This window comes from Rattus norvegicus, chromosome 10 (assembly GCF_021556685.1).
Source record: "Rattus norvegicus strain SHRSP/BbbUtx chromosome 10, alternate assembly SHRSP_T2T, whole genome shotgun sequence".
NCBI classification, from domain to species: domain Eukaryota; kingdom Metazoa; phylum Chordata; class Mammalia; order Rodentia; family Muridae; genus Rattus; species Rattus norvegicus.
The window spans coordinates 45209065-45237064 of record NC_141543.1 but is presented as its reverse complement, the minus strand read 5'-3'; the positions used below and the strand labels follow the sequence as shown (position 1 = coordinate 45237064).

At 47.9% G+C, this 28000-nt stretch overlaps 1 protein-coding gene across 3 annotated transcripts; it reads left to right on the top strand.

Moving 5' to 3' along the window:
- Window positions 1-28000, top strand: Slc36a2 (solute carrier family 36 member 2). 3 transcript variants are annotated; one of them, NM_139339.2, is given in 10 exon segments: window positions 1-266; window positions 3507-3597; window positions 4405-4493; window positions 5722-5817; window positions 10176-10260; window positions 15793-16011; window positions 16753-16851; window positions 21027-21193; window positions 22721-22890; window positions 26874-27997. In NM_139339.2, coding segments are annotated over 10 exon segments (1446 nt in total). In that variant the 5' UTR covers window positions 1-108; the 3' UTR covers window positions 27146-27997.

Genomic DNA, 28000 nt, shown 5'->3' with positions numbered 1-28000 from the left:
AGAGCAAACTCTCTGGCCAGCTCTACTGAGCCCAACTTACACCTACACGCACACACACCTCCTTCATTGCCCTCTCCCTACTCTGAGCTTGCCCTTTCTGAAGCCATCATGTCTGTGACCAAGAGTGCCGGGAGTCCGCAGGTGGCTGCCACTGTCAAGCTGGACCTTGTGTCGTTTCCTGAGAGTGCCAAGAAGGTGCAGAGCCAGGATCCCAATCCAGTGAATGGGAGCTCTTCAGAGTCGTCAGAGAAGACCAAGGGCATTACGTGAGTGCAGCTCCCTTCCACCCCACGTCTGCTTCCATCAGCCTCCAGTCTGGAGCTTGAGGAGGGCGTGTCTGACCCACAACTCACTGTGCAGCCAGGAACACCAAGAAGGAAAAAGTGCAGCCAGTGTCTGTGTCAAATAGGACATTCTAGCTAGGGGCACGATTAGAATCTGAAAAGTCCTGAGAGGGAAACTGAGACCCACATGCTTTAAGCCGCACGCTAAGGTTTATTGACAGGAAAGGGGCTAGAAATATAGCACTTTTGTTAGAGTCAATTTGGGGCTCTCAGTGTCTAGGAGGAAGGCAGAACTTGGAGGGAAGCTGGGATCCGAATGTAAACCACAGTGGACTCAGCAGCCAACAAGCAAGCCCCTCCCTGTAGCAAGCCTGAGTCCTGCTGCCCCTGGGACTGCAATGGTACTACCCAAAGAACAACGAGTGGAGGACTCTAGTGTCTTCCATTTCCTGGAAGATGGATTCTGGAAAAGGGGACATTCACAAAGGTTTTCAGAACATGATAAGCCGCAGTGCTCCAACACCCTCCTCCTCTTCTCCCTCTCCCTCCTCTTCCTCTTCTTCCTCCTCATTTGACTTCACCAGTATAGCAGTCTAGCCAGCTCAGGCTTGTACTTTAAGGAGCAAATTTGACATCATCAGGGCAGTAGGGGGTATAAACAGAGAACCAAAAGGTCTGGGTTCAGGTGGAAGCCTTGTCCTTCTCTCCTCTGAAGCACGTTTCCTCATATGTAAACCAGGGAGGCGCAAATATGACCCAGTACATTAAAGGACACACACACACACACACACACACACACACACACACACACACACACGGGGGCGGGGGAGAGAGAGGCGGAGAGACAGAGAGAGACAGAGGTGGGGGGGGGGAATGGCAGAGAGGGAGAAGATGCTGGAGGAATGGGTACACCCTTTCTCCACACTGCCTACAAGACACTGCAGGAATGGGCTCAATGGCTGCTGACATTGTGGCTCCTTTGTCCCTGGATCTGGCCTGGGCCTTCTAAGTGCTCTGGGTCACTAGAGTGAGCTGCCGAGGCCCCTGGATCACCCACAGCAGAACAGGGTCTTCTTCAACTTTGAGAGAACCAGCTGACTCTTGTGTCCTGTGTCCTGGATGGTTGAGGTGGCAATTTCAACTACTTAAAAATCTAAAGAATAGAATAAGCGAGAGCCAGAGAGGAGCTTGTGGGGCTTGGAAACATCCAGGCTAGGAAAGCGTTCAGCGAGTGGAGTTTGGCCTTCTGGGTTCAGTTCCCACTATCAGCTGGAGAAAGTGACAGAGTCTAGAAATGATGGCTTGCTCCTCCCAAGATGGCTGCACCTTCTATATGAGCATAACCCCACCCCCCCTCAGCATAGTACTTGTGTACTCTTAGCTGCTTAAAAAACACCTGTGAATGGTGGCTCCGGGTCACCAGAGGACCCAGGCCTCCTGGCTCCTGGTCCAAATGTGTGCATGGCTTGACACACTGCAAGCTGGCTGAACGACTGCAAGCTAATTCTGATTTCCTAAGTCCTTTAGTTAGAAATTTCCCAAGTGACCCGTTGACCCCTTCCCAGTTGCAAAACAAGCCCATCACTGGGGGCTGGGGGTGTAGTTCTCTGTCAGCAATGTTGACACCCACAGGGAGAGGAACAGGCATGCAGCACTCTCTACCACCCCTCCCCCCTCCAATTGTTCTTCCCCTCCCACCAATCCATGGGCGCCTAGGCCCTCCAGTGCTAGAAGACTTGGGAATTAACGGAGAGACTGGGAATTGAGTGAGCTTTTTCAAAACATCATTATTCCTAACGTTTGCAGAGGCTCTTCGGAGCCAAACGTGTGCCCCCACAAAATGACAGCACCGGAGAACTAGAAGCCTTGGGTTGTAATCCTGGGTTCGTCTGATTCCAAAATCCAGGCGCCTGCCAGATTCCTGTTTTCAGATGATCTCTTGACTGCAAGGGGTTTTGGGGGAATTTCTAAGGCTCCTGCGGGTTTAGATAAAAGCTTAGTGCTGTGTTTCACAAGGTTGGGATACAGAAACATCTAGAAGAAAGCTGGGAGATTTGAAATTCCTTGAGAGAGAAAGTCCCAACTTGGAACTGTTCTCCCCTAGTGACCTTGTCCTCTGGATCAACTTCACATCTGTCTTAAGTAAATAGTAAATTGAGGCTGGGAACATAGCTTAGTTGGTAGTGCCTGTCTGGAGGGCACAATGCCCTGGGTTTAATCCCAAGTAATGAATTAATCGGGCATGGTGACACTTGTAGTCCCAACACTGGAGGTGTGGAGGTGGGACAATCAGAAAATCAAGGTAATCCTTGGCTACATGGTGAGTTTAAGGCTAGCCTGTGCTACAGGAGACCCTGAGAACAATAAGAGAGAAGTGGGGGACGATGGAGGAGGAAGAGAGAGAGGAAATCTCATGTGTTGAGGGCACTGCTCAGTGGCCATGTGCAAGGCCCTGCGTGTGACCCTGAACACTGTAAGTAAACAGTAATTTGGGTTTTATTGGGTTAGGGGTCATGCCATTCCCCAGACCGAATGCCCTGGGCTAAGAAAAAAAGAAAGGAAAATCTCTCTGGAGACCAATCCCCAGATGACCGACGTCACCTGACCTATTGCTGGCAAGTCTCAGGGACTTGTCTCCAGTCTGCCTTTTCCCCTATTCTTGGAGTGCAGTCCTGTCTCTGCCACAACTCAGGAAGGCAAACTGGTCTCTGGGCCTCAGTTTCCTCTCTGGTGACTTGGACTGCCCCTTTCCTCCCTTGTCCTCGGTCTGCCTCCCAGGGTTCTGCAGAAGAACAGAGCTATGAGGCAGCTTGGCCTCCAGCCCGACTCCCCAGTGCACTTGTGGACAAATTATCTAAGTATTTTGTGCCTCCATTTCCTGCTGTACACCCAAACCCACATCACTGCCTATGTTATTGTCCTGCCAAGACCATGAAATGAGATGTCATATGTAAACGACTCAGCACAGGGCCTCATACAGTTAGTGCTTCATGGCATAGACAGGGCACGAGTTGCTAGTGCTGGTACAATTCTGGATATCTTGGGAAGGGTGGTCACCTTCCGGAGACCCACGTATGCCAAAGCAAGGATACAGGAAAATCAAGATGGCCGTGAATTTACCTGCCCAGTTCAATTGAGGTGTTGGCATGCTGTGAAGGAGTGACTGCCAGGTTCTCTCCCATCTCCACTTCCATGTCCTCATACCGTCTTCCTTTCCTCTAGAGGGTTCCAGACATTGGTTCATCTGGTCAAAGGCAACATGGGCACAGGGATCCTGGGACTCCCCCTGGCTGTGAAGAATGCAGGCATCTTGGTAAGAGGGGCATTATGAAGAGCCGTGGGGTGGGGAAGGAGACATAATTGTTTAAAATACTCTGTAGCAGACAGTACTTCTGGGAGGTGGGCAGAGGGTAACTCACCCAGACTTAGAATCCAACATCAAGCCTGGGTCTGAGTTCTGCCTTGGCTTGGCCGCCGGCACTAGGAGTCAACACTTTTTATCCACTCCCAGGCCCCAGCTCCCTCCTTTTGTAGAATGTAAGGGTTGGAGTAGGTTCAGTTACTCAGTCTACCTTTACGGAGCCTGGGTGTCCTTGGGGACACCTCAGAGACCACCGATGGGACATGTGGTCAGGACTCCGAGTTTCCTCCCCACATCACAAACTTCACCATGATTGCTATGTGTGCTTGAAGTAACTTTTGGAAAGAATAGCCAAGTCTCTTTCAACGCGGTTTTCTAGAAAGTTCTTTCAGGGCTAGCAAATGCTCACAAGATAAAGGTACTGGCCACCAAGTCCAGTAACCTGACATGCTAGAGATCTGGCCCCTGCCCCCAAACAGAGAGGAGAGGAGAGAGAGAGAGAGAGAGAGAGAGAGAGAGAGAGAGAGAGAGAGAGACAGAGAGACAGAGAGACAGAGAGACAGAGAGACAGAGACAGACAGAGACAGAGAGAGACAGAGACAGAGAGAGACAGAGAGACAGAGAGAGACAGAGAGATGGAGAGAGAGAGAGAGGGAGAGAGGGAGAGAGGGAGAGAGAGAGTGCGCTTTGAGACCTCAGCAGTGTCTGTACCCCTAAGTTGTCTTCTCTCCCATTTACTCCTGTCTGTCCTGCCTGCAGATGGGCCCACTCAGCTTGCTAGTGATGGGCCTCATCGCCTGCCACTGTATGCACATCCTAGTCCGATGTGCCCAGCGCTTCTGTCACAGGTGAGGAATGTCCCATGTGTGGGTCTCAAGGACAGTCCCCAAACACCCTACCCATTAGAAGAGCTCCTTTCTACATGGTCCTCATGATTGCTAAGAAAGAGAGCTTCAGCAATGGGGAGACCTCAGGGGAGGCCTGGACACACAGCTGCTTAAATGACCTCAATCAGGCCTTTGAGCTTGTCTGGTCAGCCTACCTGTATAATGGGTGTGCATAGCTCTTGCCCGTCCCTGCCTTTAAGAGTTATCGCCAGTTCAATGAGAGCCATGGGTCTGGGCACCACTACACCCATGCCAGGCTTGTGCTATTACTCATTCTGTGTGGGTAGCTACAAAGCACTTGTGGAATTACAACCTCAATTAAAACCTGGCCGTGCTGGCTCCATGCTTTTTCCATCCTCTATCTGTATAGCCTCGGCCTGGATCTCTTGGCCATGAGTGGTGGGGTTCCCTAAGTGGATGTGTTAGGAGTGGAGGAAGCCCTGAGTGGATGTGTATTTTTGACATGAGTACAGCCATGTCAAGAATCCCAATGCCCCCAAAGCCTTTCCCAGGTGAGATTCAGAGCCTTTCCTCTGCTCCGAGCATGAATGTGTGTGCAGCAACTATCAGCCACAGCTTCCTCTGGGGTGGCTGCAGCCTGAGGCTTCTCCCTGCAGAGATCTCCGAGCCCTGTTAGGTAGATGTGCCTCCTTGTTCAACTGTGTACACTGCCTGCCTCCTCAAGTCAGCAGGGCTGCTGCAGTGGTCGCCTGCTTCAGAGTGAGCACGGTCCCACTGGATCTCAGTTTTCCTGTATGTGTGTCTGTCCTTTTCCTGTCTTCATTCCTTCATTACCTCACTTAAGTCAATCCCTGGAGGGGTGTGGAGCATGGCAGGAAGTGTGTGCATGTGTGTAGACACGTGCCACAACACACTGTGGAGGTCAGGGGGCAGCCTCCGCTGTCCATCCTGGCCGGTTACCTTGTTTGAAGTCTCTTGTTCACCGTGTATGCCAAGGATACAACAAGATGCTAGGGATGCAGAGGTCTCTTGTTTCTGCCTTCCATCTTGATATAATAGTGCGTGAATTTCCCACCAGTGCTACTATGCCTGGCTTTTTATTCGGGTTCTGAGATTTGAACTCAGGTCTACTTGTTTGCACAGCATCTCCCCAGCTTGGCCCCTTGGCTCTTTAAAAACATAATCTTAGGTTCATTTCTTAAAATACAATATGTGTTTTGTCCAACAGACTCAACAAGCCTTTCATGGATTATGGAGACACAGTGATGCATGGACTGGCTTCCAGTCCCAACACCTGGCTGCAAAGCCACGCCCACTGGGGGAGGTACTTTGCTCTTGCTTTGTTCACTGTGGCTTAGGGTACAGGGTGAAGAAAAAAAATACCACCCTGGAAGGTCTTCCCTGACAAGGTGGCTCAGAGGTCAGACTGTCCACCGGGAGTCAGGTCCCTGCCAACATCATCTATCCAGATCTCACGTATCTCTGGTGACAAATGTTCATTTACCATACACTCTTAGGAAACCACGCTTACTCTGAAAACACCACAGGAAAAAAGACCGCAAGGCTTTGCTGTTGTATTACCCATGGTCCATTGGGAAGGGCAGCCTAGAGCTCGATTACGCAATACCCACTGGGATACACATGAAAGAGGTTCTGGCTACTACCAACTGGATAGAAGAATGTCAGGGCCAAGGGTAGGGGGATGCGTCAGGCCAGGGTGGCTGAGGTGAATTCTGCCAAAGGTAACCTTGAAGGATGAGGAGTTACTTAGGGGTGGCGAAGGCGGGGCCTGAAGGATCCTTCAGGAACGGGGCAGAGCTGAGGGATTGGTGCAAGCCATGTTGGAGATATGTGATAGGTTCATGCTACACAAAGACCGAGTAGTGTGAAGGCAGAGTCAGGGTGGGGAGACTGAGGAAGGAACTGGGTGCTCAACCACATTGCGTATTTTATTTTTTAGTTGTTTAATATGTGCTTCTTTGTTTGGGGGAGGGGCGCAGAACACCAACGGGAGTCTGTTCTCGCCTCCAACCACGTGGATCCTGAGGATAGAACTTAGGTCCTTAGGTTTGGCAGCAAGCACCGTTATTTGCTGAACCATCTCGCTGGCCCATATTGTATATTTTAGACCTGAAATAAGATTTTGTTATTTTCTTTTTAAAAAATATTTACTTTTATTCCTTTTAGTTATGTGTGTGGGGGTGAGTTGTGTGTGTGAGAGTACAAATGCCTCCGAATACCAGAAGCCCTGGATCCTGTGGGGTTAGAGTTAACAGGTGGCTGTGATGTAGGGGCTGGGAACAGAACTCTGGTCCTCTGCAAAATCAGTGCATGCTTTTAACCACTGAATCCTCTCTCCAGCCCCTTTCTGAAGACCAGCTAAGACAAGAGAAAGAGAGCCTTTAATCAGGGAAATGAGCACGTTTGCGTTCTAGAAAGGTTCATTTAGCTTCTGTGAGGGGAAGACATTATGAGGGAGCACAGGGCAGACTTGGACGGACAGGGAGGCTTCCGTGTAGACAGTGTCCATTCGGATGGTGATGGAGACCAAGACTAAACTGTAATCAGGGGGAATGAAGAAAATGCCTTGGTAAGGGATTAGCTGAAAGAGAAGGAGAGCGTTAGGGCCGGGGAGATGGCTCCGTGGATAAAGTGTTTGCCACAAAAGCATGGGAACCAGAGTTCAGATCCCTATAACTGGTGCAAAAGCCAGGCAGGTATGATGACCCTCCTGGAATCCCAATACCTGGGAAGCAGAGACAGGATCCCTGCAGGATCTAACTAGATCAGCAGAATCACCGAGTTCCAGGTTCACCAACAGACCTTATTTCGATAAAATAAAGTGAGAGCGATGGAGGACACCTGACGTCAACCTCTGGCCTCTGCACTTGTGCGCACATGCACACACGCAGGGTGAACACATACACACACACACACACACACAGAGTAAACACATATACATACAGAGTGAACACACATATACACACACAGTGAATACATATACACACAGTAAACATGCGTATATACATATGTATAACAGTGAACATGCATGTGCCAGTGAACACACAGAAGCCAAAAAGAAAGGAGGGACAGAAGGAGGGAGGGGAGAGAGAGAGAGAGAGAGAGAGAGAGAGAACTCTTGTTGAGCCTTACCTACCCTGAGAACATCTAAGCAGCTGTAGGGACAATCCTTTCTTTTCCTCTTTGCTGTTGGCCTATCCCCAGCTTCCTTCCCTATTTTCTATCAGATCCACTGCTGGTCTCTGGGTTTATCAGGTGGTGTTCTGCAGGGTTAGGGTTTGTGAGGGTTTCCACACCAGAGGTATGTGAGAGGGATGCAGTAAAGAAACTGCCAACATCCCTGCTCCGAGATGCGTTTGGGAGGAGGGAGGTTTTTATTGTAGATTTGATGGGGGGGGGAGAGACAGAAGTAGACTGTGTGGTCAGCAGCAGGCTGTCTGTGAGAGAAGGAAGAATAGCCAGAGACAGAGACTAGGACGTGCATAGTGAGAATAGCCAGAGGTAGGGGATAGAGAGAGCACTGGGTCATAAACAGGATGAGTAGCTGGGTGGGGCCGGGGAGTTTCGGTATGGAGGAAGGGAGAAAGCGTAGGATGATAGCCTAGATTTTGAAAACTTATCAGGTACTTGTGAGACTGAGAGAGCCCAGAAGTTGGCATGCACTTTGGTATGCAACCATTGGTCTGCCTCAGTGGAGGGCCATATGTCCCTCCTGCCAAAGCTAAGGATTACCCCTTTGGCACATGGGAACCCGTTTCATAAGTCCCTGGGAAATCCTGGCTTTTATTTAACTACCAGAAATTCTATAGTCCATCTTGAGCACATCTAGATATATGGGCTGTCTTTTGGAGTTTGGGCAATTGGAGTTTTCTCCCGGTCTGCCTGTTGGGACCTCTGCCCTTTCCTCTTCAGACTTGATCTGCCTCCTCAAGGCTTTTTACGTTGGCACAACTCAGCATCCCAGCTGCTGAGACACGGCTGTGTCCTATACAGCATCCAGCTTCAGATAACAAATGGATGTGTTCTGTCCCCTTCTCCGCAGGCCCATGGTCCAAGTCAAAGCCAGGTCCATCACATAAGATTATCTACCCCCTACTCAGTGGTCCATAGTCAGGGTGTGTGCGTTCCAGCTCCCTAGCACTTTGAACTTGCTGTCATCCTGCCGTCGTGACCACGGCTTCACGCAGGCGACTTCCCCCTCACTCATTACGGAGATTATCTACTGTCACCCCCTCTGGCTAAGTCTTGCTCCATCACTGAACACTGCACTAGGAAGACATCAGAACCCTCCTGTTTCCTCTACACCTTCCCCTCCTCATTCCTTCCCCTCCACCACCTCACCTATCTTTCCTTTTCTTCCTCCTCTTCTCTCTCTTCCTCTGTCTCCTTTCTTCCTCCTTCTCCTCCCCCTCTCTTTTCTCCTTTTCCAAAGGTGCTTTTTCTCGTGCACGGTTTTCCTCACTTTCATATGCATGTGTGGTACGCATCCTTTCGTGTCTGTAGGAGTTATGTGCAGTGTACACGTGTGTGCTCGTGCATGTGAAGGCCCGAGGCTGATGTCTGGAATCATCCTCCCTCCCTCTTCCACCTTACTCATCGAGGCAGGGTCTCTCAGTCGAATCCAGAGCTTGCTGATGGTGGCTAATTTCATTAGCCATCTTGCTGTGGAGATCCTATCTCCCACCTTCCAAGGCTGGAAGTCCTGGAAGAACAGCATACACACCTGACATTCATGTGGATTCTGGGGATCTGGACTGCACTTTGACTACTGAGCCATCGCTCCAGCCCACAGTGGTCTGTCTAAGAATGTTTCTTTCTTTCTGTCTTTACAATTCATTAATATTCTCCTCTTCCCCCTCTTCCTCCTCCTCCTTCTCCTCTTCCTCCTCCTCCTCCTCTTCCTCCTTCCTCCCTCCCTGTCTCTATCCCTCCCTCCCTCCCTTATTCTCTCCCATTTAGGATTAAGTGAGTGAGGGCAGATTAAGGATAAATTATTAAGACTTTTCTCACCAGCCAACCCCTGCTGTGGCTGTGTTTTGAGTGCATATTTATACAAAACAATAGGTTTCATTATTACACTCTTACTGAGCCTAAAACTCACTGATTTAGCTACAAGCTCCAGGGATATTTCTTTCTCCACTTTCCCAGCTCTGGGAGTATAGTGCATGCCACCATGCATGCTGGGAATCCTCATGCTTTGGAGCAAGCATGAAATTGCAGCATTTCTTCAAGCCCCTGTGATTCTAATTTCTTCCCATCTTACAAACAGAGGTCCTGTGTTATCTATGCAGCTTCAATACCCTATGAACTGTCTGACACATGCTAGGAAAAAGGTTTTCTGAGTTCCGGGCAGCTAATAATTGTTATGTGCTTGCCGTCAGTCACAGTGAGAGGCAGGGTTGAAGAATACCATGGAGCTGGGTGGGACACAGTCTCCCATGCCTGGGAACTTGATCACTTAGCCAGCTATGAGTGTTTGATGGCTGTTCCCAAACAGCCACGGTTACCTCCCCACTCTCTGCCCTCTTGATTGTAATAGGAGGATGGAGGGTGTTGGTTTAGTGCCACCATCCTTTGAGGACAGAGGACAGAATGGCTAGAAATGGATCAGAAAAACAACTTCTTTTATAGCGAGCTTCTCTCCCCTCCTCCTTCCTCCAGGCATGTTGTGAGCTTCTTCCTCATCGTCACGCAGCTGGGTTTCTGCTGTGTGTACATCGTGTTTCTGGCGGACAATTTAAAACAGGTAGGCAAGACAAGGTAGGGTGGGAGGACACAGAAGGAAGCTTCCCTACCAGTTGTTTGCTTACCACATTACTTCATCCGAGTCCTCAGAAATTCATCATGGGAAGGGAAAGCCATGCTCTCAGGTAGCTTGGCCTCCCCCACCCTCCATGTACCTACAGAATTCTTTGTGTATGTGTGTGTGCATGCACGAGTGTGTGTACATGTTTGTGCCATCTTATTATCTCAAGCGTTTTATTATAGCAATGGAGGGCTGACTATTGTAATTGATTCAGTTTGAAGCAGTCTGTCACTAAGAGTGATCATAGCATGATCTGTATTCTGTTGAATATTTTCACTGTTTCTTCTTCTTCTCCATCTTCCTCTTCCTCCTTTTCCTTTTCTTCTCCATATTCTCTCTCTTCTTCCTCCTACACCTCTTCCTTCTCTTCTTCTTACTCTTTTTCTTCATCTCCTCCCTCTTCTCCCTCCTCTTCCTCCCCTCTTCCTCCTCCTCCTCCTCTTCCTCTTCCTCCCCTCTTCCTCCTCCTCCTCCTCCTCCTCCTCCTCCCCCTCTTCCTCCTCCTCCTCTTCCTCCTCCTCCCCCTCTTCCTCCTCCTCCTCTTCCTCCCCCCTCCTCCTCTTCCTCCTCCTCCTCTTCCTCCTCCTCCTCTTCCTCCTCCTCTTCCTCCTCCACCACCACCCCCCTCCTCCTTCTTTATTTTTACCATTTTGGGTTTTATTGTTCCAGGCAGGGTCTCAAGTAGCCCAAACTGGCCTCAAACTCACTAAGTAGCAGAGGATGATCTTGAACATCCAATCTTCCTGCCTCTACCTCCCAAGTGCTGGGGTTACAGTGTGCCCTCAAGCCAGATTCCTTGCTTCTTACTATTTCCCGCTGTTAGCCTTTATTTCCTGAGTAAGTGTACCGAGGCAAAGAATGTAATGACTGGAAGACTCAGAGCGCCTGTCTGAGGCGCTTCAGAAAGCAAGCTGCTCTCTGAAAACCGTTAGTTACGGTCTGCTGCTCTTGATCTGCACTTTAATTAGCTTGTTTATCAAGACAAGCACTGTCTCGAGGGGGTTATGAACTAAGTGGGATGGATCTAAAGCACAGCGGGCAAAGTTCCATGAGATTTTGGGAGGCAGCATGGGTGTTAAGGAAGCACACTGTGGTCTAGAAGCATCACTGTGAAACCCCTGTTGGCATAGAAGGTTACCATACACATGTGGACTGGGCATGCTCAGGCAGCTTGCCGAGAGCGGTAGCCAAATGGGGGAGATGGACCACAGAAAAAACCTTCCAGGCAGAAACATGTGGGATTGGCCCAAGAGAGCAATTTTCCTAGTCATACAAGACAGTGGTGGCCACAGTGAGAAAGAGCCCGGACCCCAGCACAGAGACCCTTTATGCAGGTCTGTGGGTGCCCGGCTAGTCATCTGGGGATGTTTCCTACTGTAGGGAGGAATCATTAGAAACAAACAAACTGAAAAAGCAAAGGTATAAGAGCTAAGAGGTAGCTCAGCTGTAGACTGGCATTCCTAAAACTCTGGGTTCAACTTCCAGCACCACACAAACTGGGAAAGTCGAGGCAGGAGGATCATAAATTCAAGGTCATCCTCTGCCACATAGTAAGTGTGGGGCCAACCTGGGCTACATGATGCCTTGCCTCAAAAAAATAAAAACAAGAGTCAAGTTCTGCGTGCCCGAGTTCCGGCGTTCCAACCTGGCAACACACACATCAGAAGAGAAAAATCCCAAAGATAAAGCGTGTGTTTATATATCCATGATATGTGCTGGGTTAAAATGAGGTTTTAAAGCAAGAGTGGATATTGTGACTGCTATCTTACAAGGTAAAATGAATATCCATCATACGATCGATTTGAGACATGGTACAGAAAATGCGTGGATGAATATTTTGGCGAGGAATCCTCGCTTTGCCACCAGGGCCAGTGTCGGTGGCAGTTTTTACACTTTCTTCCTCCACAATTCTAGATTCTAACTGTTCTGCCATGGATTCTGCTGCCTGGACAACTGTATGGTTTACTTTAGGGTTTCGCTGATTGTCCGCTTACAGCGCACCATTCCTTCATCCCTGTACTCATAGGGGAGGGACATGTATACTGTGTGTGCTGGGAGGTTGTTTCAGTCTCATTTTTGTCACTGTGATAAAATACCTTGACAAAAAGAAACCTAAGAAAGAATGAGTGCTGAAGTGTAAGCACTCATTGAGACACAGGGAAGGAAACTGAATGTCCGCCCTACAGATTGCAGTCGGCTGAGCTTGGCCATTGTCTCTTACCATGTCCAGTTCAGTTTCTCCAGGACATCCACCAGTACCGCAATCTTGGTCTTGTTGCTGAAGAGAAAGTCATCATCCGCTCAGAGGATATATTTAGTAGTCACCTGTGAGACAGCCAGGTTCCTACCAGCAAACCAGCAGCCCTGCAGGCAGCATGGGGTTGGAACAGCAGTTGTCACCAGAGGGACTTTCCTGAACTCCCAGTGGCCAGACTGCGTCCCACCATGGGTGAACTTGGAAGCTGTGGGATTCTATAGTTCAGACAGGGTGACAACCACGGGGTCAAAGGAGTCTGCCTCAGAGAAACGTGGCAGAGACAACAACTTTCTGGATCAGAGGCTGAGACAAAGATTGGAAAGTCCCTCTTTGATCCAGTGGCCTCTGTGAATAGACTGGAGTCCTCCCTCGTCTTACAGTTGCCTTCTCTCTCCTGGGAGATGTTGGTTTGGGGAACATCAGCCATCAGTAATACCCTTCCCTTTTCTATGTTTGGCAAGATGAGGTGGGGAGGAAGGGAGAGCCTCGCTTGGGCACAGTCACAGGGAACAAAAGGTTGCTGTGGCCCCACGCGTCACAATCAGATGTCAGGTCCACCTATAAGAACCTCTGTCGATTTCCCCATCAAATAGGAGGAGGATAAAATAAACTAACACTTCATTAATGTGGGATGAGATCGATCCAGTTTCCCTCTGCATCTGAACAAGAGAAACCCTGAACCCTCTTACCACAGGACTCTGCTCCCTAGAGAAGATCATGGACACAACTGAATCTGGGGCACTCTTGTTCTTGGAGCTAGATGTCCCCAGTCTGAGGGGGACATACCTTCCCAAAGGGCATGGGGTAATACTTCATGCAGTCATCTTTATTTCCAGGGGTTCCTTGCTGTCATTGGTCACGATCACGGTTAAGTCTGGGTAATATCTTCAAATACTCTGAAGCAGGATCTTAAATTTATTGGGATGGAGAAAAGTCTTCATGGCAATGGTCACCAGGTTTCTGAGCTTCCTCTCTAGAGAATGCAAACATGGATGCTAGAATCCCTTCCAGATTTGCTTTGTTCAGATGGGTTTTGCTTTGTTTTGTTTCCTACCAGGCCAGGGATTCGAACCTAGGGTCTCATTCATACTGAGCAAGCATTCTACCAACTGAGTTTGTTACACTCCCATTATCTGATGGCCTCTATATCCTCTAATTTGTCAGTGTTAGGGACCTCTGTATACAGGAAATGTTTAATCAGAGTGTTTCAGTTGCACTGGGAAATAAAGACACTTTAAGGTAAAGAAAGAGAGAGAGAGAGAGAGAGAGAGAGAGAGAGAGAGAGAGAGAGAGAGATTGGGGATTTAGCTCAGTGGTAGAGCGCTTGCCTAGCAAGTGCAAGGCCCTGGGTTTGGTCCCCAGCTCCGAAAAAAAGAAGGAAAAAAAAAGAAAGAGAGAAAGAGAGAAAGAAAGAGAGAGAGAGAGAGAGAGAAAGAAAGAAAGAAAGAAAGAAAGGGAGAAAGGGAGAAAGGGAGAAAGGGAGAAAGGGAGAAAGGGAGAAAGGGAGAGAGAAAGAAAGAGTGAGTGTATTTTAGCTTACAACTCCAGGTTACAGTTCATCATTGTGGGGAAATCAAGGATAACATTTGCCGTGAAGAGCAGAGAAAATGAATGCCGCATGATTACTACTTATCTCACTTTCTCTATGGTTACATAGAGTCTAGGACCCAATTCTAGGGAATGGCGCTACCCACAGTGGGCTGGGTCTTCCACATCACGTAACAATCAAGACAATCCCCCACAGACATGACCCAGGCCAACCTGATCTAGACAATTCTTCATAGAAACTCTTCCCAGGTCATTCTAGATTGTATCAAGTTGACAATTAAAACTTACCACCAAAAAAAAAAAAAAAAAAAACTTACCACCATTGGAGTCTTGTTTACAACATGTTTGGGGGAGTTAACAGCTTTCACTAAGTAGGGGTCAAGGATGTCTAGTGTTCTATAAGTGTGCTGAGGGAGAGGGAGAGGGAGAGGGAGAGGGAGAGGGAGAGGGAGAGGGAGAGGGAGAGGGAGAGGGAGAGGGAGAGGGAGAGGGAGAGGGAGAGGGTCCTGAGATTTCAAATGCCAGTTCTAATCCAGCCAAGAAAGAATAACTGGGGCTGAGATGCTCAGTTGCTTGAGAGCACTTGTTGCCCCTGCAGAGGACCTAGGTTCTATTCCCACCGCTCTCATGATAGCTCACAGCTGTCTGTTAAATCCAGTCGGAGACTGACTTCTGACCGCAGACACCAGACATACACACGGTACACAAACATACAAGTAGGCAAAAGATACTCATATATGCAAAAATGATAAAGTAAATAATCTAACATTTTTGTTTTTAAAAAGAGGTAACAACTCTCTAGGCCAGTTATATTGTAATAACTTATGGAATTTAGGGGTTATGAGCGAAAGAAAGGGACTCTGGGAAATTTTTAGGCAGAAAATAAGTGTACTGGAAAGATCAAAGCTGACTTATAAAATGGAAGAGAAAGCTAAAATGTGGGTCTCAAAAAAGACCAGAGAAGGGTGTGTGTGTGTGTGTGTGTGTGTGTGTGTGTGTGTGTGTGTGTGTGTACACCAAAGTGAGTCCCCGCTGTCAGGGTCACTCTCACCATTTTTAGCTGCTCTTTGTGTCACTTGGCTTGAATTTTCATCTGTCTTTCTGATCACAGAGCCTGACTCACAGGCCAGCGTCCAGCTCAGTAATCTCCAGTTTCCCCAAGGCTGCATTTAGTGGCAAAAAAATGAATTCACTACGAATAATCCATCCTGAAGAATGGATGCCAAGGAGCCAAGGCAGCAGACCCCACTATAAATGCAGTTATACGTCATTAAATTGTTTGTTTCCGTAGCCTCCTTTGAGGCAGTCTGGTGATGAGGATTTAGAATAAGACACTGCCTGGGCTGGAGAAATGGCATTAGCAGCCAAGCCTGACGACCTGAGTTCGACCCTCAGGGCCCACATAGTGGAAGGAGAGAACCAACTCCTGTAAGTTGTCCTCCAACTTCCTCATGTGTGTCACGGTGAACACATATGCACACACACAAAAACATATTTGTTTTGTGTGTGCGTATATAATTTAAATGTCTTCAAAAACAAAACCAAAAAGAAGCAATACTTGCTTGAGCTCCCCCGATTCTTCTAAGAGAGTCTGGTTTGGGGGAAGGCACTGAGTCTGCCGTGTGCCTAGACTTTTTCCTCCTTGTCTTTTCCCATTCCTTCCTCAGGTAGTAGAAGCTGTTAACAGCACAACCATCAGCTGCCACAAGAACGAAACGGTAGTTCTGACGCCCACCATAGACTCTCGACTCTACATGCTCGCCTTCCTGCCCGTCCTGGGGCTTCTGGTATTCATCAGGAACCTCCGCGTCCTCACCATCTTCTCCCTGTTGGCCAACGTCAGCATGCTGGTCAGCCTGGTCATCATTGCCCAGTACATCATCCAGGTTGGTGCACACCACCCACTGACTCCCTGGGAGACAGGACCCTTGTATCAATGATAGACACCAGGGGCCAATCCTAAGATGGGTATGTTCCTCGCCCTTCAACCTAAGACCTATCTCGCTGTAACATTCCCTCTTTGTACTGTCTCTTCCTTTGAGCTATCTCCTTCCTACTGTGCCTCCAAACAACAGTTTATAATACCAAATTCAGCTCTTAAAAAAGCTGTGTTTGTGGAGCTGGGGAGGCAACTCCATCAGTCCACCGTTTGCCAGTACCTGTACTGTGGCACATGCTTGTAATTCCAGCCCTGGGGGGGGGGGAGTTGGAGTGAGCAGAGCAGATACAGGAGGATCCCTGCCAGTCTAGCCAAATTGATGGGGTCTGGTTCCCTAACTCAAAAAATAAGGCAGAGAGGGACCAATAAAGACAGGAATTGACCTCTGGCCTCCACATGCATCCAAACATTTACCCTTACACCTATACACATATATACACAAAGATGTGCACACATGCACACAAGGGCTTCTAACACTCATGCCCACCATCCCCTCAGACATGTTCTTGGGTCCTGCTAGGTGGCACGAGCCTGTGCCACCACTGTGTGTATGTGATATATAATGTTCTTTTAGAGACTTCTGGTAAACCCGATCCCCTTATGAGAAACTAATCCTCAGAGTCCCCTCCTGCTCAGAGGACCTCAAGCGTGCCCACAGAGTGACAATATCATATTTATTCCCCTGTAGGGAATTCCAGATCCCAGCCAGTTGCCACTGGTAGCAAGCTGGAAGACCTACCCGCTCTTCTTTGGAACAGCCATTTTTTCATTCGAAAGCATCGGCGTGGTAAGGTTTGAATGAAGGTGGCCTTTCCTGGGACCTGTGAACCAACCTCTGGGAAAGAGCTATGAGCTCAGACTCTCTATGTGCTCTTGGCCATTGGGTTAGGCCGTGGGAATTACGCATGGGATAAAAGCAACCTCTACTCTCATTTGGATGAGTTGTCACCAGCAGGTTACACCCGAGAGGCAATCAAGAGATTAGCTTGTCTCAGTGTGTCTATTTAATGTTTATCTTCCTAGCAATATGAGTTCCTAAGCCTTGTAAAATCAAGACTAGGGATTGTACATAATTCAAGTGAGTAGCTTTCATAAAAGATATAGGTGAGGGGTTTGGGGAAGGGGTTGTTTGGCTGGTTTTGGCTTTATTGTGGTGGTGGTTTGTTTGGGGGTAAGGGTTGGTGTTTGTTTGTTTGTTTTGAAACAGAGTTTCTCTGTGTAATCCTGGCTGTCCTGGAACTCACTATGTACACCAGGCTAGCTAGGCGTGTGCAACCACTGCCTGGTAAGATACAGGTTTGCTTGTTTGTTTTTAAAGATTTATTTTTTTTATTTAATATATGTGAGTACATTGTGGCTGTCCTCAGACACACCAGAAGAGGGCACCAGATCTCATTACAGATGGTTGTGAGCCACCATGTGGTTGCTGGGATTTGAACTCAGGACCTCTGGAAGAGCAGTCAGTGCTCTTAACCGCCGAGCCATCTCTCCAGCCCAGATACAGGTGCTTTAAACCAAAAAGAGCTCTACGTTTGCAATGGATTATGGCTGGGGATGTAGCTCGGTTGGGAGAGTGCTCACCTAGTGCTTGCAAAGACCTGTGTGACGTCCTCAGCACCACATAAACTGGTATGATAGAGCAAGCCTGTAACCCAGCCCTCAGGAGGGGGAAGTGGGAGGATCAGGAGTTCAAGGTCATCCTCAGATCCATATTCCCAGCTAGCCTAAATGGACATGAGACCCTGTCTCAAAAACAAAGGGGGGGGGATTTCTTTCCTCTGATACTGAAGCGGAGGACACATAACAATATCACGATGAGCATCTTCTCAGCCCAATGCAGTCCCTCTCATCCTGCAACCCCAGCTCAGTGCCCACTGCAGAGCAGTCTCTGAGGGGTCGACCCCGCCTCTTCTCAGGTCACCCACTGAAGAGCACCTGAATTGTTTCTAGTCTTTAACAGCTACTTAGCACTCGTACATGGGCCTTTGTATGGATTTAACTTTTTTCTCTAGGAATAGACTGCTGGGACTCATATTTGTAGATGTTTATAGGAACTGCCCAACGGTTTTCGGGATTGCAGTAATTTTGTCCGGATATTGCTTGTCATTACTCCGAGTGCTGGGGACTGGAACCAGGGTCCAGCCCTTTAGGCAAATGATGTTACCACTGAACTCCACCCCCAACCTTGACGGGCACTTTTCACTTGGACCAGAACCTGTGAGCATCCCCACTCTTCTAAATCTGGGCTAGCGCCTGTCTGGACTGTCAGTTTGGAGTGTGCCAGGAGTTGAACCTAGGACCTCATGTAGGCTAAGCATACATCACTGAGCTGTACACACAGTCCCAAGATACTTTTAATTCAACCATTCTGATAGGCGTGTAGTGGTATTCGATTATGGTTTAATTTGCATTTTACTAACAACTAGTGATAATCGGTTGTGGGTGTCACACTTTTATACATTTTTAATTGTTTTTATTAATTTTGAGTAACGTGTGTGTGAGAGTGAAGATATGCCTGTGGAGGTCAGGAGTCAGTTCTCTCCTTCGCCTTCTTGAGGTAATCTCTTTGACTGTTTTGACAGGCTCTTAGGCCCTCGGGCTAGCTGGCCCACGAGTTTTCTGTCAATTCTCCTGACTGTCTTCCACCTCACCTTAGTAGTGCCAAGTGCCACCACATCCAGGTTGTGTGGGCGAGGGCTTGCCCTGCTGAGCCATCCAGCAGGCCTTCCTTTATGCTGCTTCATTGGCATCTGCATGTCTTTTGTGGTGAAGGTATTCAGATCTTGGTGTGGGGGAGGCGTGGTTTTGATATGTTTCCCTAGCTGACTAGTAATATTAATCCTCTTGTCCCTACCTCCCCTAGCTGGGTGTGTGCCGCCGTGCCCGACCTGTGCAAATTTTTCATTGGTTCTTCTTTATCTGAGTTCTCCAGCTTCAAGCCAATCTCCTTTTGATTATCCTCTGGGCAGAAAGCCTGGCTTTTGCCTTCCAATGCTTCTTATGGCTTCCCTGTGTCTCAATGACTTAACACACACAAGCGTACACACACACACACACACACACACACACACACACACACACACACTCAGCTGTTCTTCCCAGGGCAGGTTTGGTGGGTGCAGAGTCTGCACAGCCTCACGGAGCCCATCTTTAAAAGCATCACACCCTCCATGTTCTGTCCACGACATCTTGGAATTCTTAATTTTTGCCCAAGGGCACTATGTCCTGACTTTGCACAAGGCACCATAAGTTGTGAAGTAAATCCTGAATCCCACTCACTCTTGAGATTCCCCCAGGGTCCACTTTCCTAGTTAGCTCTCAGCTCCTTCAGATGTTTGCAAGATCTCTGTCACTAGTACGCCACACTGTGGCTCTACGGCTGGGACTTGCCTTTGGGGATGTGGCCTGGCAGAGACAGAGAAACAGGAAAGTGTGGTTCTTGTCACATTCTGTCCTTCAGGGGTTCCTCTTCGTATCTCCTACTGAAAAGAAAAGATGAGCCATGGACTGGTTTCCATCCTCAACCACGGAATCATTCCAGAATTCTGGCCTCCCCTGAGTTTAAACTCAGAGAGACAGGAAGAAAAATGTCCTGACACTCAATATTATAACGTTTATCCCCGTGGGGCGGGGAGGGGGGAGAGGAAACTTCACCTTGCACAAAAATCAACCCAAGGCCCAACAAAAGTGCTTGCTTGCTTCCAAGCCTGATGACCTAAATTCAATCCCTGGGACCCACATGGCAGAAGGAGAAAACCAACTCCTGCTAGTTTGTCCTTTGACCTCTGTGCACACGTAAATTATATATATATACATATATATATATATGTACATATATATATATAGAGAGAGAGAGAGAGGGGGGGGGGAGAGAGAATTTTTCTAAAAAGATAACTCAAGTTAATCAAAGACATTCATTAATGGTAGACTCAAAAGTCTAAAACTTCTAGAAGAAAATGTTTGGGGTGGGGAATAAGTCAAACACAGTGAGCGGAGGCAGGAAATGACTCCCTGGATAGGACTCCAAAGGAACACAGGACAAAAGTAAACTGACAAATGGGGCTACATCTAACTGGAGAGCATCTGGACAATGAAGGGAAAGCATAGGAGAGGTGGCCTTCAGAACAGGAGGCTCACGATCACCTGACAGGGCTGACACTCAGGTGTATAAGGAATCCAGCTGCAAAAATGGGTGGATGACCCCAGTGGAGACAACAAATACACGAAAATGTGCACCTTCTCCTTAGCTATTGGGGAAACACAAATCCAAGCCACAGTGAGAGATCTCCTCCCTCTGTTCAAATGACTAGTGCATTAAACAGAAACACGAAGATGGCTATGCAGTTAGGAGCTCTGTCTGCTCTTGTGGAGAACCAAGATCTCCAGGAGATCTACCGCCCTCTTCTGGCCTCTGTGGGCACTGCAATGTGCATGAGAATCTCCTTAAAATAGATGTATTTATTTTTATGCTATGTGTATGAGTGTTTTGCCTGTGTGTATTATGTACACTGCATGTGTGTCTGGTGCCTGAAGAGGCCAGAAAAGTGTGCTGAATCACTGGGAGCTGGAATTACAGTGCTTGTGAGCTACCTGATGTGGGTGTTGGGAACTGAATCCTCTACAGGGTCTTCTGCAAGAACAGTCATCAGGGCTCTTAATTGCTGAGCCATCTCTCCAGCCCCAGAATTTCCTTCTTTTTAAAGGCTGTATAATATTCCATTTCATGGATGTACATTTTGTTTACCCATTTTCCAATGATGGACGTTTGTCTGCCTCCCACCTTTTAATCATAAATGATATCGACACAAACAAGAGCATACAAGTGTCTTGTCAAGTCTCTACTTTTGATTCCTTTGTTCACATTCCAGAGGCAGCAAGGCTTTCTCTTCTTTATGCTCCTGGCTGTACTGTCATTGTTGTTGCTGTTGTTATCCTCCTCCTTACAGTGGGATGCTCCTGCAGGTGCTGCCTCTGGAAAACAAGATGAAGGATGCCCGCCGCTTCCCAACCATTCTGTCTTTGGGAATGTCCATCATCACCACCCTGTACATTGCCATCGGGGCTCTGGGCTACCTGCGGTTTGGAGACGACATCAAAGCCAGCATCACTCTTAACCTGCCCAACTGCTGGTACCTTCATGACTCTTGGGTGGTAGGGATTGAGAGATGTGTAGAACTGTGTGGCTCTCTTCCTCTCCCTATTGGAGCAGTGAGACCAGGCATAGACATCTCCACTGGTGAAGATGACGCCACCATTGGTCCCTTGGACTAGAGAGATCCGTCAAGAGCTGCTTCCAGGCTGAGTCAGGTCTAGGTACCTCAGTGCAAAGAGGAAAGGATAGAGACAAGAATCCTTGGTCACTTAGAGGACAGCACAGGAGTTCTGGAGGGGAAAGGGGTTTCCATCTGTGGGTTGGAACCCTCTGGTTCCCCTTCTCAGGCTCTACTGGTAGGGTCCCCCAAGGCAGGAGAGCTAGCATTGAAAACATGAAACAGGGCTGTGAGGTGGTTCAGCGGGTGAGAGAATTTGACACACAGCGTGAGTACCTTTAGTCTGATCTCAACGCCCCCACACAAAGCCAGGCATGCACCTGCAATCCTAACACTGGAGAAGTAGAGACAGGAGCACCCTGAGGTTCACTGCCCAGCCACTCAGGCTGAATTAGGGAGTCCAGGTTCAGTGAGAGACCTTGTCTCAAAAGAATAAAGTGCAGAGTAACTGATGGAGACACCTGACATCAACCTCTGGCCTCTACATGCATGTGGAATACACATGAACATGCTCACACACAACATACACACACATGAATGCATGCATGCAACACACATGCACATACACATGCAGACACACATGTACACATACATACACATGATACATACATGCTCACGCATTGCAACACATGCACACACATATACATACTTGTGCACCTGCACATATTTATGCATCACACACATAGATACACTCACATGCATGCAACACACATGCACACATGTGCACTCCCATACACACAAGCATGTACACACACACACAAGTTCGGCTCCCGCACAAGTTTCAACCTCACCCTTCATCTGAGCTTCAGCTTCAAGCCCACAAGTGACCCTGTTTCTCCCTTCATCCCCTCACACAACCCCACTGATACTGTCTTTCCCTCTCCATTATCAAGGACTCTGCAGTCCTCTCAACTAAGGGGAACATGTGTTGAGGGCCCCTGATGTCCCTAGAACTTAGGGGGCACAGACAATTCCTATGGACTCTAGTCGCACAGGACTTTAGACCTCAGGACGCTGGCCCCTTACCAGTCAAGGATTCCTAGGAGAAGTACATAGCCTCAGAGCCTGTCCTCAAGCACCAGAGTGCTCTGTGAAGACACACACACAGATGTGTGCCTCTGTGTATGCATGCATGTGTACCACATACCCAGGACTGCTTGCTTCTTACCTACGTGGTCACTTCCCTCTGCTGCCTTCTAATCCCTGGTGCTTCTCTTCCCTCCACACTGGTGAGACTCCTCTGCACTCAGAGAAGGCCTCACACCTTCATTTTCAGATAAGGAAAAAAAAGAACCAAGGGATTATACCAAAATCAGAGGGTGCTGTTCCCGGGAGGCCAGGTGTGGAAGTGTTGGGCCGTGGAGAACGTGGCTGTGTGTCTTGCAGGCTGTACCAGTCAGTCAAGCTCCTGTATGTCGTCGGCATCCTGTGTACCTATGCCTTGCAGTTCTACGTCCCTGCGGAAATCATCATCCCCCTCGCTGTCTCCCAGGTGTCAAAACGCTGGGCACTGCCTGTGGACCTGTCCATCCGGCTCGCCCTGGTCTGCCTCACATGTGAGTAGAACAGAGGTCGGGAGTCTCCAAACCATTTCTAGAGTAGATGGGGCAGGGGAGGGGGAGGGAGAGAGAGAGAGGCAGAGACACAGAGAGACAGAGACAGAGAGACAGTCAGAGACAGAGACAGAAACAGAGATAGACAGGCAGAGACAGAAATAGACAGAGACAGTCAGAGACAGAGACAGTCAGAGAGAGATGTGTTCACTCATATGTGTGCATCCATGTAGAGGCCAGAAGACAACTTAGGTGACATCGTTCAGGCACCACCACCTTCTTTCTTTCTTTTTTTTTTTTTTAAAGATTTATTTATTTATTATATATAAGTACACTGTAGCTGTCTTCAGACACACCAGAAGAGGGCATCGGATCTCTTTACAGATGGTTGTGAGCCACCATGTGGTTGCTGGGAATTGAACTCATGACCTCTGGAAGAGCAGTCGGGTGCTCTTAACCGCTGAGCCATCTCTCCAGCCCCCAACCTTCTTTCTTTTTAATATGGTCTCTCGTTGCCCCAGAAGTCAACAGTTAGGCTAGGCTACCTCCAGAGATCAGCCTCCACAATGCTGGGGTTACAAGTGTACCCCACCATGCCTCATGCTTTTTACGTTCTAGGGATCAAACTCAGGTCGTCAGGCTTGCAAAGTAGACACTTGACTAACTGAGCCATCTCCCATCCTCTATTTACACCATCTTTACACGTTCCCTAATTAGAAAGAGATGCCCAGGGCTGGAGAGATGGCTCAGCGGTTAAGAGCACCTGACTGCTCTTCCTGAGGTCCTGAGTTCAAATCCAGGCAACCACATGGTGGCTCACAACCATCTGTAATGAGATCTGATGTCCTCTTCTGGTGTATCTGAAGGCAGATACAGTGTACTCATATACAATAAAATAAGATCTTAAAAAATAAATTAAAAGGGGTGGGGGATTTAGCTCAGTGGTAGAGCGCTTGCCTAGCAAGCGCAAGGCCCTGGGTTCGGTCCCCAGCTCCGAAAAAAAAAAGAAAAAAAAAAAAAAAGAAAGAAAGAGATGCCCAGTTCAAGGACAGATTCACTGATATCCTATGTATTAAATAATAATCATACGATACAGAGAGTGTGCGGGGCACTGCGGTAAACTCATCCTAGGCTGTATTTCTTAGCATTTTATTCAGCCCTCATGAGGATGCTCAGGAAGCAGGACACCTGCCAAAGAACTGTCCTGTGAGCATTGGGGATCAGGGTGTCACTCAGTTGGTAGAGCATTTTCCAGCATGCATCAAGCCCTTGCTTCAATCCCTAGTAACTCAGAGGCAGAGAACAGTGATGCATGCATGTGATCCCAGCACTCAGGAGGTAGAGGCAGGAGGACTAGGAGTTCAGGGTCACTCTTGGCTATGTAGCAAGTTTGAAGCCAGCCTGAGCTACGTGAGGTGCTCTCTCAATAGCAGTGGCAGCAGTAGTAGTAAAGGGCCAATGAGATGGCTCAGTTGGGAAGGACACTTGCTGCCACGCCTTACAAACTGAGTTCAATCCCCAGAACCCATGTGGTAGGAGAGTATTGACTCCTAAAAGATGCTCTCTGACTTCTACATATGCCAAGACACATATTCCACACACATACGCTCAATAAACAAATATAATTAAACTTAAAATAATGGCAATGAGACAATGGAGGGAAAATAAGTGGGATTTGAACCCAAGTCACCAGGGATCCAGGAAAATGCTCAACCTGCTGGTGTCGTCTGCCCCTCATGATTTTGTATGCATTTAGGCCAACATTGTAAACAAGGCCCCCAATACCCACACACACACCCCAACGTTTGTGCAGGCAACCCTAATTAAATCCTGCTGGTTGTTTAGACGTGAAGGTGAGGAGGGAACCTATTGAAAAGAAGAGGGACAGGGGGTGGAGGTGGAGGTCAGAGAAGGCAGTGGGAAGGACATTGTCAACATACAATATATACCCACAGGAAAATGGAGATGCAGACAAGAAGCATTTGATGGGGAGGGCGTTCAGAACACATGTGCATGTATGAAATAAAAATTAGCAAAAGAGGGCTGGAGAGATGGCTCAGCGGTTAAGAGCACTGACTGCTCTTCCAGAGGTCCTGAGTTCAAATCCCAGCAACCACATGGTGGCTCACAACCATCTGTAATGAGATCTGATGCCCTCTTCTGGTGTGTCTGAAGACAGCGACAGTGTACTCATATAAATAAATAAATAAAATCTTTTTAAAAAATTAGCAAAAGATCATTTGAAGTTGTTGACATTTAAACAGTGGTTAGGTAAAAAGCATGACCTAAACCTGTTTTGCTGACTAAATAAATAGGGCTTTCTGGAAATACAGCCTCTCTAATCCCCATCTGTAAAGCCGGCTGCTAGGAAGCTAGCTGTTGTCATTGGAATAAAAAAAAAAATCATCTGAAACTCCCATTCTCTCTGGGTTTGGGGGATTGGCCACCATGCTCCATGCATGTGAGGCAAACCTGCTTCCTTCATTACCCAGTTATATAGAGCTATCCCTTTGACTCTTCTGGCTGTAGCTCACAAATGAACAGGTTTTTTTTTTATTTAAATAATCTCTCCATCTCTGGAACCCCAAACACTGAACCTAAGTAGGTAGAGACACCCCCCCCCACCAACACAACAATATGCACACATAGTGTTTTGGGGAATCCCCCCCCAACTCCCCAGAGATGACCACAGTTTATACCCAATTGAAAGTCTTTATTTCAGCCGGATGGGACTATACTCAGGTATTTGGGGACTCAGGTATAACCCCGAACATTTAGAGCAACTGGCTTTAAAGGCAAAAATCTACATCCTGGTATCTCGCCCAGCAGCTGAAGTGTGTGTCAGGGAGAGGAAGGGCAGGGGTTTGCACAAACAGGCAACATAACAGAAGCTGAGATAAATTAGCCGGAACATCTTGGCCTCGGGTTCCTAGAATAGAGTTTGATGATTTTTTCATGGGATTCTCCATCAAAGAGATCAAATTCTAGTTAAACCTAAAACGACCTCAGGAAAATACAAGATGGAGGAACCTTTGCACTGCCTTGCGGTCACAGCAGATCTAAACAATGGGAACGAGCAACACCAACCACTCGTGAGCCCTCCTGAGAGGACTGGTGCCGTGCACTGGGAACTCTCTGCTTTTCTTTGCTTTTCTTTTCTTTCGTTTTATTTTTTTTACATGTATTTGTTTGTGGTTCCTATATGCATGTTGACACACGTGTATATAGGTCAGAAGACAACTTGCAGGAGTCAGTTTTTGTCTTTTACCGTGTGTCTGGGGATCAAAATCAAGTCAACGAACTGAGAAGCACGTGCCTTTATCTCCTGAGCCATCTCCCATTTGTTTTCTTACTGTTGTTTGAAAGGGTTGTTTTGTTTTGTTTCTATGGGGTTTCTGTATGTATCCCTGGCTAGCCTAGAACTTATGTAGACCAGGCTGGCCTGGAATTCACAGACTGAGCTGTCTCTGCCTGCCAAGTGCTGGGACTAAAGGCATACAGCACCATCATACCCTCTTTCTTTCTTCCTTTCTTTCTTTCTTTCTTTCTTTCTCTCTCTCTCTTCCTTCCTTCCTTCCTTCCTTCCTCTCTCTCTCTCTCTCTCTCTCTCTCTCTCTCTCTTTCTTTCTTTCTTTAATTTCCTTTTTATACAGGCTCATATAGCATAGGTTAGCCTGAAACTAAACTATGTGTAGTCAAAGAAAACCTTGAGCTCCCGATCCTCCAGGGTTCACCTCCAAGGTGCTGGGGTTATAGGTGTATGTCGCCATGCCAGGTTTTCATGGTGCCAGGGATAGAATCAGGGCTTCAACCATCCTGGGCAGGCATTCTACCAACTGAGCTACACCCACAGCCCTCGATTTTCATTTGCAAGACTGAATTTCTGAGGGAGGTTTGGTTTCTCTTAAAGATGACTTCAATAACAGCCTTTAAAGGGGGTTGAGTAAGCCTGGGATTCTCCATCTGTCTCCTCTCCTCTCCCATAGGCATGCTGGCCATCCTCATCCCCCGCCTGGACCTGGTCCTCTCCCTGGTGGGCTCTGTGAGCAGCAGTGCCCTGGCCCTCATCATCCCGCCCCTGCTGGAGGTGACCACCTACTATGGAGAGGGCATGAGCCCCCTGACCATCACCAAGGATGCCCTCATCAGCATCCTGGGCTTCATGGGATTTGTGGTGGGGACCTACCAGGCCCTGGATGAGCTGATCAGGTCCGGGAACAGTCTCCCCCTGTCCAACTCCACTATGTTTATTCAGTGACAGTGCCTCTCCTCGCCCACAGTGACTTACGTTGTCTATGTATCTTTTCACTTCGTCTTTTCTCTTGTCCAAGACAAGAAAAAACAGACGTAGCATATCCCCGGCACCATGTGCGTCTGCGCAAAGGAGATGGGGGCCATCTACACCACGTACAAGGTGTAGATAGATGGTCATTAAAAACGAAAAATGTTGGTCATTCTCTAGTTTTCCACACTTTGGAGACCTCGCCTGTGGAAGCCGCCATCTTGTTTCTGTCATTTATCTAATTTCTTACCTTGAGTGGAGCTATGTAAAAAGCGGCCACTAGGAGGCAGCAAGCGCCAGCTTTTGGCAGAAAGTGGTCCCTGCCAGCTCAAGTTTTGGTCATTTCCTTTTCCTGACCATGATGGGGATCACTGCCCCCACATCAGCATTAAGATGGAGGGGGCCAGGGCCAGTCACAATGCTCAGGTAAAATGTCACCGTCTATGTTACAGATAAATGTGTTGAACTTTCTAAACTTTAGCTCCAACTCAGAAATCCAGCAGCGACCAAGAAAAAGGTAGGCTCAAGTCTCTGAGCCAGGGGCAGCAGACAGACATCATTTGAGTAGTTGTTTTTTGTTTTTTTTGTTTTTTTGTTTTTTTTTTTTTACTTCTGAATTCTTGCAACAATGAACATCCTCTGTTACCTATTGGATATGAAGGCTCTTATATAATAGATTGGGTAAAGGTGTTCTAAAAACAAAACAAAACAAAACCACTGCTAATATAACATTGTGGCTTCGTGTACCAAACGGTGGAGTCTACAGCTCACCTCTTGAGTCTTGACCTTGTAACTTGCCTTGGCCAACAGTAAAAGTGTTACAAATGCAAA

Bases quoted from the DNA above. Each gene is read 5' to 3' on its own strand.
- Slc36a2 (XM_087569774.1), top strand. From the start codon at position 109: ATGTCTGTGACCAAGAGTGCCGGGAGTCCGCAGGTGGCTGCCACTGTC. The intron at 267-3,506 runs GTGAGTGCAGCT...CCTTTCCTCTAG, and splicing joins GAGAAGACCAAGGGCATTAC to AGGGTTCCAGACATTGGTTC. The intron at 4,494-5,721 runs GTGAGGAATGTC...TTTGTCCAACAG, and splicing joins GCCCAGCGCTTCTGTCACAG to ACTCAACAAGCCTTTCATGG.